At 40.5% G+C, this 12,447-nt stretch overlaps 1 protein-coding gene across 1 annotated transcript in view; it reads left to right on the plus strand.

Moving 5' to 3' along the window:
* The window catches only part of LOC308286156 (E3 ubiquitin-protein ligase MARCHF6-like), a 32,031-nt gene extending 24,863 nt beyond the window's left edge, over positions 1 to 7,168 (plus strand). Inside the window, exons 22-26 of the mRNA XM_080727112.1 lie at positions 356 to 490; positions 1,113 to 1,202; positions 1,623 to 1,755; positions 3,171 to 3,306; positions 4,609 to 7,168. Of these exons, the coding sequence (XP_080583238.1) occupies positions 356 to 490; positions 1,113 to 1,202; positions 1,623 to 1,755; positions 3,171 to 3,306; positions 4,609 to 4,690 (576 nt within the window). The 3' untranslated portion in view covers positions 4,691 to 7,168. The remainder of the gene's footprint in view (positions 1 to 355; positions 491 to 1,112; positions 1,203 to 1,622; positions 1,756 to 3,170; positions 3,307 to 4,608) is intronic.
* The last annotated feature ends 5,279 nt before the right edge of the window (positions 7,169 to 12,447 follow it).

Consider the following 12,447-nt stretch of genomic DNA (forward strand, 5'->3'; position numbering starts at 1 on the left):
GTTTAGAGGGGGAAAAAGAGTAGACTAAGTACAGAGTGAAAGGTCAAGTTTATTAAGTATTGACTGTTCAAGTGGTTAAATATCTGAACACACAAATTGACATGAATCCAAAATAAAACGATGATTGTACTGTCAAAAATGAAACTACATGGAATCTATTAACAGGTTTTGGGGGTCCCTGGCCCTGCTTCATCTCTCTCTCAACTAAGGGGTCCTTGGCCTGAAAACGTTGAAGACCCCTGTACTAGAATTACATGGTTTTCAACTATCATGCGCTATAACTAGTAGTATTACGTTTTGACCCTGTGTGTGTGTGTGTGTGTGTGCGTGCGTGTGCGTGTGCGTGCGTGTGTAGATCGTAAAGACGGTGGCAGTGGCAGTGATGTTAGCTGGAGTGATTCCTCTTCTGTTGGGTCTGCTGTTTGAGCTGGTCATCGTGGCTCCGCTCAGAGTCCCCCTAGACCAGACGCCCCTCTTCTACCCCTGGCAGGTAGGGCTGTGTGAGACTTTGTTTGTTCCACACAAACACAGATCAGGCGGAAAAAATACACAACACTTTTTACCCCTTTTGAATCCATTTAGGCCTAGAATTATTGAATGGTTTAACTATTGAAAAATAGCAGATATACAAGCTCGTGCCGCGCTGCGAGCTTGAAGATCTGCTATTTTTGAAAAATCATGAACATTTGTGCAAACCTTTGAATGTCTCATCAACATTTGTAACTCAAATATTTGCTTCTGGGGGGTCCCTGATACAAAATAGTTTGAGACGGGGGTCAGCGGCCAACTACATATAATTCTAGGGTTCCTTGACATGAAAGAGTTTGAGAACAACTGACGTAGAAACATGTGTTTTCTAAAAAACCTTAGAAGGATTTAGAAGACACTTATAGAATTGGGTCAAAATCGGGTAAAAATTCAAATGTTCACGATCTTTCTAAAAATGGCAGATCTACAAGCTCGCACCGCGCTGTGAGCTTGTAGATCTGCTATTTTTTTATAGTTACAAAGCATAAAATAATAATATGCAATAGTCTAAACGGGTTTTAAAGGGGACATTTACAGGCTGACAGTCAAAGCTAATAAACCATGTGACTTTGATCGTGTTGCAGGATTGGGCTCTAGGCGTGCTCCACGCCAAAATCATCGCTGCCATCACTCTCATGGGGCCTCAGTGGTGGCTCAAAACAGTCATTGAGCAGGTACGTAAGAGATGGCGTCATTGAGCAGTTAAGAACTTGCGTTCGTCTGTCTCACTTTTAATCTATTATGGTGGAGTCTTGTTTGGGTGTCCTCGAAGATCTGTTAGCCACGATAATGATATTTTAGAAGCAAGAATTGAGTTTCCCTTTTAGGATATTTTTGAAAAATGTTTTGACACCACAATGTCTTCTTTTGGCAGTAACTAACTGTCAACACCTCTTAGTGTTTCTAATCTAGTGCAAAGCACCGTCGACAATCAGATACAAATTGTCTCTCTCAAAATGAGTACCGGCTCGTTGTCTGAAATGTGCTATATAAATAAAGATTGATTGATTGATTTTCTGATGGTACAGAATCCAATTGAATTGGAATGTATTTGAAATGAGCCTGTTTGTCTCTTTGTATTTCCCCCCCTGTAGGTCTATGCCAACGGTATCCGTCACATTGACCTGCATTTCATTGTGCGAAGGCTGGCTGCCCCAGTCATTGGTGTCCTGCTGCTGGCCCTGTGTTTGCCCTACACCATCTCCAGAGGAATAGTTCCACTGCTGGGTGAGACAGAGTTCACTCACATATCTCTCTTTCTATAGTTTGATGGGTGATGGAAGAATACTTGAGATATCTCTCATTGTGCGTTTTATGGATTGCTAAACACTTTTCCACTGTTGTGTGCCTGTTTTGCGCATTCAGAAAGTTTCAAATATTTATCTTTTATTTATTTTCCCCCAAAACAACGAAAGTAGACAATCTAGAAGATCACAAATGCGTCATGAGAAGATTAGGAGGTTAGGAGTACAAACTGTAGCACTCTAAAAGTATTAGTCATGCTGTTGTAATGTGACCTTTTTTGCAACTGCCCTTTTGTGATTCCATGGTGACTGATTCCTCCACCTTCTATTATATCTGACATGATACTATCCATAAACCGTAATCAATGACTGCAACAATTACAGCAACATAACATACAGTACTATGCTGATACAATTGAAACCTGATTATTTTGACAGTACACGTCACACACTTTCGGCGTAAGTGTAATTTCACATAAAAGACAATTATATTGTTGCCGCAACATTAACCTTTTTAAAGCATGACTACACGTTTAATGTTGTTTTTTGTCAAAAGAATATTCTGAGTTTTGTATCAGCTGTTATAAGTTGATTGATGTAACACTAAAGAAGTAGGTTTGAGACTTCTATCGAGTCTAGACGTTCTTATCAGACATTTTTGTGGTCTTACAAGCCGAGTTGAGCTTTGGTTGTCGAGTTGAACGAAAGATAAGCACCTAAAAGATAGTGAATCGGCAAGAACTAATTTCTGACCAAAAACCGATGCAGCAGTTTTTTACAGTAGACAAATGAATATCTAAAGGAGTCCTTTTTTTGGGTTGAGACGTTTTGGGCATTTACAGCTTGTGCTTAAAGCTGTACTGTGGAAGCTGCTCAACTAGTGGTCAGTAGCGGTATTGCTTTTTTCGGCCGGAGTCGCCGCGGACCACCGCGGCCGCCGCGAGCACCTCCGCCTCGCCGATACGCATCCGTAGAGCCGTCTTCCGTCATTTTTAGACCAGGATTGAGGGAGATTCCTTCACCAATGTAAACACAGTTGCTGAGGGAAGCTACTTCCTTTAGAGACAGCAAGACTCGCTGTGATTGGCCGGTAGTGTATCATGTGGGAGATGACATCATTTTGCCGGGAAATTCTACCCCCCTCACGACTCATAGAAAACATATAAAGAGAAGGCTTCAGAAGCTGAAAATAACAGAGTGGGTGTTCTAAAACTTTAGCAATTTAACAGTTAGGACAATTTTAAGATTTGTTTTATAAAAAAAGTTACATGGTATAACTTTAAATTTCATGAAATGACACCCAAGTGTGAACCCTGATCCAATTTCTTCTCTTGTTTCTTTCCATTTTCATTTGATCCCCCCCCACAAACCTCTATAATCCCTACTGTACGTGTGCAGGTGTGCAGACAGACATGCAGACACTGGTTGAGAGGAGAATCTATCCGTGCCTGTTGATGCTGGCCGTCCTGCTGGCCGTGCTGTACATCCAGATACGTCAGTTCAAGCGCCTGTATGAGCACATCAAGAACGACAAGTCAGTACAGCCATCGCACGCACGTGCTCGCACACACGCGCACACAGGCGGCCAATAGGTCTGTCACGATTATGACATTTTACAAGGCGATTTATTGTCTCAAATAATTGCGATTGTGTTTTTGTAGTTGACAATTACATTTCTGTTAGGTTTGTAGACTTTGAAGTTCAACATGGCAGATACAACGCATAACCTAAACATACGAAGAAATTACCGACATATTTGACAACTTTATACTTAAAAAAGAATATTGATAGTGGAAATAGCCGATCCAAAAGCTTGTAGATCTGCTATTTCCACAACTTTTTTGAAAATGTTTGAAACTATATGAATATTTTTCAACATGGAAACGATTATGACGATTATGCAAAATAATTGCGATTACCTCAAATAATTGGGATTAGACGATTATGTAATAATTGTGACAGACCCTGTGACCAAACAAACAAACACAGCGGTTATAATTGTGATGCAACGGTAAAGCAGTGGTTCTCAAACCTTTTCACGTCAAGTACCCCAAAACTATTGTGCATTTGGCCACGGACCACGCAAATATTGTATGCCATCACAATCGTCTTCTACATCTTCTACATAATTTTAAGCGTTTTATCGTATGCGACCATTCATTTATTAACCACTGTCAACGTGGCATCCCAATTTTGGGAATGTGATCATAACCAGAAAACATTTTCAAACATTTTCTCTTTTCGCCCCTAAACAAATAGTAAAAATAGTTCATCTACAAGCTCTCAATGTGTCGTTTGGCGACGTGTTGAGAGCTTGTAGATCAACAATTTTCACCATTTTAGAAATGGGCTTATGGTATCTTATTTTTTGTCGCCCCCTATTATGGATGGGACGATATGAAAGCTTCATGTCACGATTATTGTGACCAAAGAAATTGTGATAATCAAAATATCCGCAACATCCATTATCCTGGGGCGGAACATTAATGCCAAAGAATTGCCAATCTACAAGCTTGTAGATCGTCTATTGTTTGGCAAAGTGATTTGATAGAGAGTGAAAAAAAGACTATATCAAGTACCTTATTTCCACGTCCGTTTTACCAATTATAGAGGGTTTAAATGGTACCCGATATGCAGCTTGGCAAATAAAAGGTGAATTGATCCCAGTGCATGACGGAGGATAATTTCACGATAAATGTAAACCGCCACGATACGAGTTTTTTATCACGATAAACGATAATAACGATTATCGTCCCATCCCGAACCCCCTGTTTCTTTCTGAAATGACGCCTCTGATTGCATCCCAGTAACCAGACATGACCTCTTCTCATCCCAGGTACCTGGTGGGCCAGCGGCTGGTCAACTACGAACGCAAGGCCAGGAGCAGCGTCCCCGCCTCCTATAACACCTCCTCCTAGCCTGGACGCTCTGCTCTGGACCTACTGTAACCTCCGCTCTACACACAGGAGCAGACAAGGATCAGCACCTCCTGCCTCCTCCCCTTTCGGGGGAGGACCAGGCGAATGAATACACTGAAAAGCTGCCAACTCGTTTGAACGCAACCCCAGAATATCTTGAAGTGAGCAACTGTTGAACACAACAGTACATGCCGAGAACCTGCTCATTTAACATATTCAGCCCAACTAGCCATTATAAATTGCGATTTATATAATTTCAGTATGAAAACCGTACGTGTGCAGGCGTGCGGACAGACAATGCGGACACTGGTTGAGAGGAGGATCTGTCGGTTCCTGTATATTGCGATCTGTATCATTTCAGTAAGGGAGCGGTTGAAGCTGGGATAGTTGAGCGAAACCTTTTACCTCGTTTTGTGCTTCCGCCTTTGAGGATTTATTTGGGATCTTGGTCCTTGGAGCTCCCCTGACACTAAGTGACGTTAATTGGAGCGCTGCCCCTGGCAGAAGGAGGCAAGGAAGGAAGGAGTACCCATGGATATTTGCATTATGATGGCAACGCTTCAGTTGCTGTGGTCCTGCTCATTTCTCAGATCTCCTTCAGAGTGGGAGAACGCTAGTCAGCTGTCAAGAAGCTGAAGAAGAGTGTGCAGAAGTGATTTGACTGTAGTTTTTCTTTTTAATTTTTAATTTGCTGTGTTTTTATTTTCATTGATCATTGTTGGAGTGCGCTTGAACAAAAGAATAAGGAGGAGGCAACTTTTCTTTAGACAAACTCAACAACACAGCCCAAGGACTTTGCTTGCATTTATTTATCTTGTAATTTCAAATGAAGAGTTGGGTAGCATTGTCATCTGCTCAGCTCTCACGACATTTCACAAGAACAGGAATCATGCTTGCGCTCCAGAGTCCAGAGAAGACACATGTCTCAATTTAAATGCAACTAATAGCATTTACCCAACAAACGTGTGATCTCAAAATCACATACACGTCACTGTTCCTACAGTTAAGTAATACAAGTACAGGTCTGCCAGCCATAGCAAGCGGTGATAGTGGAAGAAACGCAACACAGCTATCCAAACTATTCTGAATGTTCTAAAGTGTGGCTTTGTTAATTAATAGTCGCTAGGATCAGCTTTTAAGTCTATTTTTTATTTTATTTTGTTTTAATACTTATAACTGCTATTGGAAGTAGTGTTAATTCTCTGAGTGATCTCATTCATAAAATACAGTTGGAGATTTGTTTTAGTAATATTTTTAGTTTTTCTGAAATTTGGTTTGATTTTATTTTAGGTGTTTTTTTTCTTTTTTTTTCTTTTTTTGTTTTGAAGCGCAATTTTCAATCTGTTGCACTTTATTATTGAAATCTGCAATCATTTCACAATCCAAGGCAGCACGGTCAAGGTTTCAGGGTGTACGGTTATTTTTCTGTTTTGTATTCTAGATGTCAGTATTTCACAGTGGATTTTCTTATTCTTATCCTTTTTTTTCCCCCAAGGAGGAATTGAGTTTGCATTTATTTTGACACTGCATTTGTCTTTGTATTGGTTTGAAAGAGTTTTGTAACTGTAAAAAAGAAAAAACACATTTCAGTGGGTGGTGTATCACTACGTTTGACAGGTGAAAACATCAGTTGGGTGTTAAAATACATTTCTATGGATGGTGCAACATGTTAGACATGTTTAGACATCAGTTATTGGAAGCAGAATTAATTTACTTGTGTTGTTTGGCCATTATTACATATTTAAACCCATTTAGAATGGGTACACATTATTGTGTATCATTATTTTATGCTTTAACTACTGAAAAATATACAAGCTCGCAGCGTGGCACCAAGTGCCGTGCTGCGAGCTTGTAGATCTGCTATTTTTGAAAAATCGTGAAAATTAGAATTTTGACTCAATTCTATAAGATTTTTTGAAAAACCTATGTTTCTATGTCAGCAATCTGGCCAGCCATCGTCAAAGAAAAGGTCCTTTTCACTTAAATGGAGCTCAGTTAGTCTGTTCTTGAGGGACTACTATGTCAGTGGTTCTCAAACTTTTTCATGTGGTGGACCCCCAAAATGATATTTATTTGGCCACGGACCCCCATCTCAAAATATTTAGTTCCAGGGACCACCCAGAAGCAAAATTTGAGTTACAAACGTTCGCTTTGAAAATACATATATTCAAAGATTTGTACACATTTTCAAGACGTTTTAAAACATAGCAGATCTACAAGCTCGAGCTTGTATATCTGCTATTTTTCACTGGTTAAAGCATTCTAAATGGGTTAAACTGTGAAATGCTGATGTTCTATAAGTGAGCCTTTTAGTATCCTCATGTACAGAGCTGGTCACACATTTTAGACTTGTATTACAGTTTATATTGGCAAATGATCTATTTTTATATTTGCACATCAAAAGGCAGTGTCAGGTATCAAAGGTCCTCCCGTTGTTGGTTTAGCAGCATCAATTCATAATAAATATTTGTAACACATTGTTGAGAGTTCAGCTGTCATTCATATCTGCCCAATACTTTAGCTAGGAGTGGGGCTCTTAAGACAGGGCTTTTCAACTGATTTTGACCCAGGGACCACCATCCTGACTACAAGCAATCTGGGGACCACCACTGTTGTGTCGCTGGATCATTTTATTACCAGTAAAGAGCAGGGATATCGTTTGGCAAGAAGCACAACATTTTTGTTGGTTACAGCCACATTTGAATACAATCAACTATGTACAAAAGTTTTTTTTTTTTTTTTTTTTTTTTTACTTGGACTAAGCACTGGACAGCCCAAGTCCTCTCTCAAAATATTATTAATCACATGCAATGAAGAAGAGTTGCAAATACATTTCAAATTATTATTATTATTTTTTTCTGAATGCATGGCCAGGGACCACCTGCAATATGTTTGAAAACTCTTGCTTGATGGTGTTGATCGTTCACCGAACATTTAGTATAAAAAAAAGGTCTGGATTGCCATGCAATTTTCTGTGTAGTTTAATGTTCCTGATGTGATGGCCTCACAGTATTGGTGACCCCCTTGGCCCTTCCTCTAGCCCCACCATTAGGCCAAAAGTTCCATTTGCTCACATTTTACTCTCAAAATACATTGTTCCAGGAACCTCCCAGAAGCAAAGATTTGAGTTGAAAGTGCTTGCTGTAAAAAAAAAATCGATATGATAGCTCGAAGGTGGTCTATGAGATTGCATATCTGCTGTTTTTGAATACCCAAAGTATAAATGACATAATAGCATTACTGGTTTTAAAGGAGAATTTCATATTAGCCTTTTTCTTACCATAATCTAATCCCAGTTACAATTGAACATTTTTATAACGCCGTCCCGGGTCCACCGCAGCTCCGAGCATGAGCGGTGGGGTTCTGCAGTAAATCGCTTATTTATATCACTCGACCTTTTTATCTGTCGTTCATATAGTAACTTAAATATCTCCACAGTGTTTGTACTTCTGGAAGTCCTGCAAAGTGAGATTTCACCCGTCATTTCATCCAGAGTTCCCTTTTGAGAAACAAAATACTGTGGAGAGATTTAAGTTATTATAAACGACAGATGTCTGCCATTCTGAGATTAAGGTAAGAAAAAGGCTTCTCTGGAATTCTGTGTGGATAGGGATGATATTTAATGGCTGGTGCTGTAGGGCAGTGGTTCTCAAACTTTTTAGGCCTTGACCCCCAAAATAAACATATTTGAACCACCTGACAAGCACTTGGAATTACATTTAGCGTTACTCGGTTCCATAGGTAAATATTGTGAAAATAGCCGAACTACAAGCTCCCAACGCCTAGCAGTAAAACCGAAGTTTGAGAACCACTGCTATAGGGCATTACACATTTTGGTGGCAGCAAAATGCAGTTTTCCCCATGTTTGGGGGAAAATGTTCTCAATTTCAAGTTGACTTTTAATCCCACTCCTTTGTGCAGGTGCAGATGAGACCTCATCCTGACCTCACCTCTGTGCCCCTCTCCAGTTCACAAACTTTTAATAGCACACAGGACTCTCTTAGGCTTAATATGTCTGCAATAAATGGGGCATGACCTGATTTTTGGTGGTGCGCTAAAACGTTAGAATTTTTTATGTTCATGTAAGGAATCTCAATTGTCCTAGTTAAAGGTGATACACCATGCATTTAAAAAGTATTTATGTCATATTGTTTATGTCCCAAAAACGTTTTTCAAAAGGTTTGAGGCTAAATTACCACTCCTGAATAGAGAGCCTCTCTCATTTTTGAATGGCTCTGAGCATTTCAGCTGCAGTACCACCTTTGGCCTGAACCTGATCTTTTTGAAAAAAAAATGTTTTTTTTAAAAAGTTTTTTTGAAAAAAAAATATTATTATTTTTTTTTAATGATGACGTCACAATCGGCAGATGACGTCACAATCGGCAGCAAATCTGGATAGCCTGTTTTGAGAACCCGTGGGATACTTTTAACCTTCGCCTTCTCAAAACCAGAAATGGGACTTTGTGAGGATAGAAGGTGCTAGTGGGACCCCAAAAAAAGGTTTTAAAATAGGAAAAGTGAAATTTCATGGTGTATCACCTTTAAGGCATGGTTAATGTTTACACTGTAAGTATTTGTTCTGAGCATCTGTGTTGAGCCTGGTCACCAGTATGTTTCCCAAGGAAGATGGCAATCTCTTAACCCAACGCTGAGGACCACCTAGGAGTCCCAGACCCCCTGTTGAAGACCCATGTCTTGACCAATAAGCTCAAAACAAAGTGTTTCAGCTTGTAAAGCTGCTACTTTTTTTGATGAATGTCCCCCCGGGGTGGGGGGACTTTTTCTTTCTTCTTTCGTTTTTTTTCCCTTGTTGCAATTCCCTCATGGCAAACAATGACACATTCTCAAATGTATCCTTAAATGGTCCCGTCAGCTAGACTGAGTCACAAATAGGGTATGATTAATTAGGCACGTGGTGTGTTATTGAGCTCAGCAGTCATTATCCAGATCTAACACACCTCTCAACTCACCAGTAACCAGTAAACCTCATTTTGGACACGAAGCAGAAGGATTTAATTGCCCTGGAATGACCGGGTCGCTGTCGATTATCCAGATTAAATTAATACATTGACCCAAAAGTTACAACAAAACAAAGTATTCCCTCGCTTATGGTAAAAAGTATTCAATTAATTTATTCCAGGTGTGTCCGTACTGTCCTGCGCAACACTTTGCTTCAGAAAACAACATGAAGTCAGGAAGTGTTGATCAAATAGAATTAATTTTCGGTTACTGCATCGTCTATTTCTCGCTTCAAAAGTTTCCAAAAACATTCTTGAAAGCAGTGTTTAGCTGCATGACATTGTGTGTTTGTTTACATGGCTGTCATGTTGGATACAAAATCCCAAATCAATAAGCAGCGCAGCAGATGGGAATTTGGCTACCCTAAGTGAGATTCGAACCGGCAAACTAGCGGGAACATCAGACTGAGAGTTGAATGACGAACATAATACACCATCCAGATGGGTCGCTAATAGAGGCTGTATCCAGATGAGTGGTAGATCGAGGCTGTGAGACTTATATTGATGTAATGCTTGTCATTCAGGATGGAAAGAAATGACACCTATCTGAGCTTTTACGTGACGATTAGTGAGGTCACTTCCTGAACTGCGCTCCTCCCTTTGATGCTGACACTTGCAGTGAGAGATGGTATAGAGCTGATCAGACCCTCAGCGGTGAGTTTCCATGTTCAAATCTAAGGCCTCCTACAAAACATCGCTCTATAGTGCTTTGTCATTTTTAAGGTTAAAATACAAAAGATTTACTCAAAAGCACCAGGAAACACCTGCCATGATAGATAGTGTAGTGGTCTAAAGATTAGATTCTCATTGCAGAGGTTACATGTTCAAATCGCAGTCCCTCCCACGTTGCTATAGAACTTTTACATTTTCATGGTTAAAATACAAAATAATTACATAAAAGCACCAGAATACACTTGCAGTGATAAATGTTGTATTGGTCTAAAGCTCAGACTCTCAACGCAGAGTTTCCAAGGTGCCTTAGTTGGCTCAGTGGGGTGATGTGCTTGATCGGTAGCCTCTGCTAGACACATCGCAGGTTCAAGTCCCATGCTGTCAAGGTACATGGAGGACCATTGGTGAAATTCAGCTGACTTTTTTTCAGGTGACTGTCAATTCTTGGAATCCAGAAAAAAGTCGGTTGAACTGAATGGCTGGACAGAGTTCTTTCAGACATAACCCTGGGCCTACACCTTTACTTCTCAGGAAACAGGGTCTTGTATTTTAGCCTTGAAAATGTCAAAGTACTCCAGCAATGAACTCTAGGTGGACTGGGATTTTAACATGGAACCTCTAAGCTGAAAGTGACTGATCTTTAAACCACTACACACCATCTCTCACAGCGCCAATACAATGTTTTCTGGTGCTTTTGAATTGTTCTCTTGTATTTTAGCCTTGGAAATGTCAAAGTTTACTCCAGAAGTGAATTGGGAACAGGGATTTTAACATGGAACCTCTGAACTGAAAGACTGCCCTTAAGACCACTACACTATTTCTCACTGTAGACCATACCTACCAACCTCAGCCCGTCAGAAAACAGGAGATGACTGCAAAAAGTAGGCACACAGAAATTGATTTGATGACTTAAGCAATGTAAGACCCATCTTTAATAATAATGCAGTCATGATGAATATCTGTACGACGGCATGCAATGGCCCCACCCTTTAAGGGGGGGGGAGGGGGGGGGGGTCTGGGGGTCCTCCCCCAGAAAAAATGTAACATAGTAGAGAAAAGTGAGTCCCATCAAGGCGAAACACCCGGAGAAAAGTGAGTCCCAAAATACCAAAAAATCCCCAAAAAGTGAGTCCCAAAAGATCAAGGCGGAACACCTGGAAAAAGGAGTGCCCATCAAGGCGAAACACCCGGAGAAAAGAGAGTCCCATCAAGGCGAAACACCCGGAGAAAAGAGAGTCCCATCAAGGCGAAACACCCGGAGAAAAGTGAGTCCCATCAAGGCGAAACACCCGGAGAAAAGTGAGTCCCATCAAGGCGAAACACCCGGAGAAAAAAAAACTCATGCAAATGAGGTCCAAGTCAGACCTCTAGAAGGCCAATCTGTCTGTAATCGAGAGATTCTAGGCTGACTTGGACCTCATTTGCATGAGGTATTTTTTTCCTCCGGGTGTTTCGCCTTGATGGGACTCACTTTTTTCAGGTGTTTCGCCTTGATTTTAGAGAGAGAGCTAGATCTCACACCTTTCAACAAAAAGAACAATCAAATACCCCCCCCCCCCATATCAAATAGCACAGGAACTACAGTATAATGGCCGTGGCTGCATATCAGTGGGTCTTTGACACATTAGCCTAATTATCACACAAAAAGTGTGAACTGAGAAATGGTAAAAGAAAAAGAAGAAACTACTACTAAGGCTACTTACAAATATGAAAAAGGGTGAAAATCTCCTGTTTTGGGGTACATTCTGGAACAGGAGACATGGTCAAATAACAGGAGACTTCTTCCTAAAACGCGAGGGTTGGCAGGTATGCTGTAGACATAAATAAGTTGCTCCCCTACTGACAAATTAGGGGTTGAAACAGGACGTTGCACCAGGCACCATGAGGATTAATCCCCCTCTGTACTCTCTTAAATTAAACTGCTGATTTGAAATAGACTACTGCACCGTTAAATGACACGTCTCATTACTAAGAGACGTGTCTCTTAGTTCCAATCTCACTGAGGGTAGCCAAATTACAATTCCTCTCAAGGACACCAATCTGGGAACCCATCATCAAGTAAAAAAC

Source organism: Nannobrachium achirus (genome assembly GCF_963921795.1).
Source record: "Nannobrachium achirus genome assembly, chromosome: 5".
Taxonomy (NCBI): domain Eukaryota; kingdom Metazoa; phylum Chordata; class Actinopteri; order Myctophiformes; family Myctophidae; genus Nannobrachium; species Nannobrachium achirus.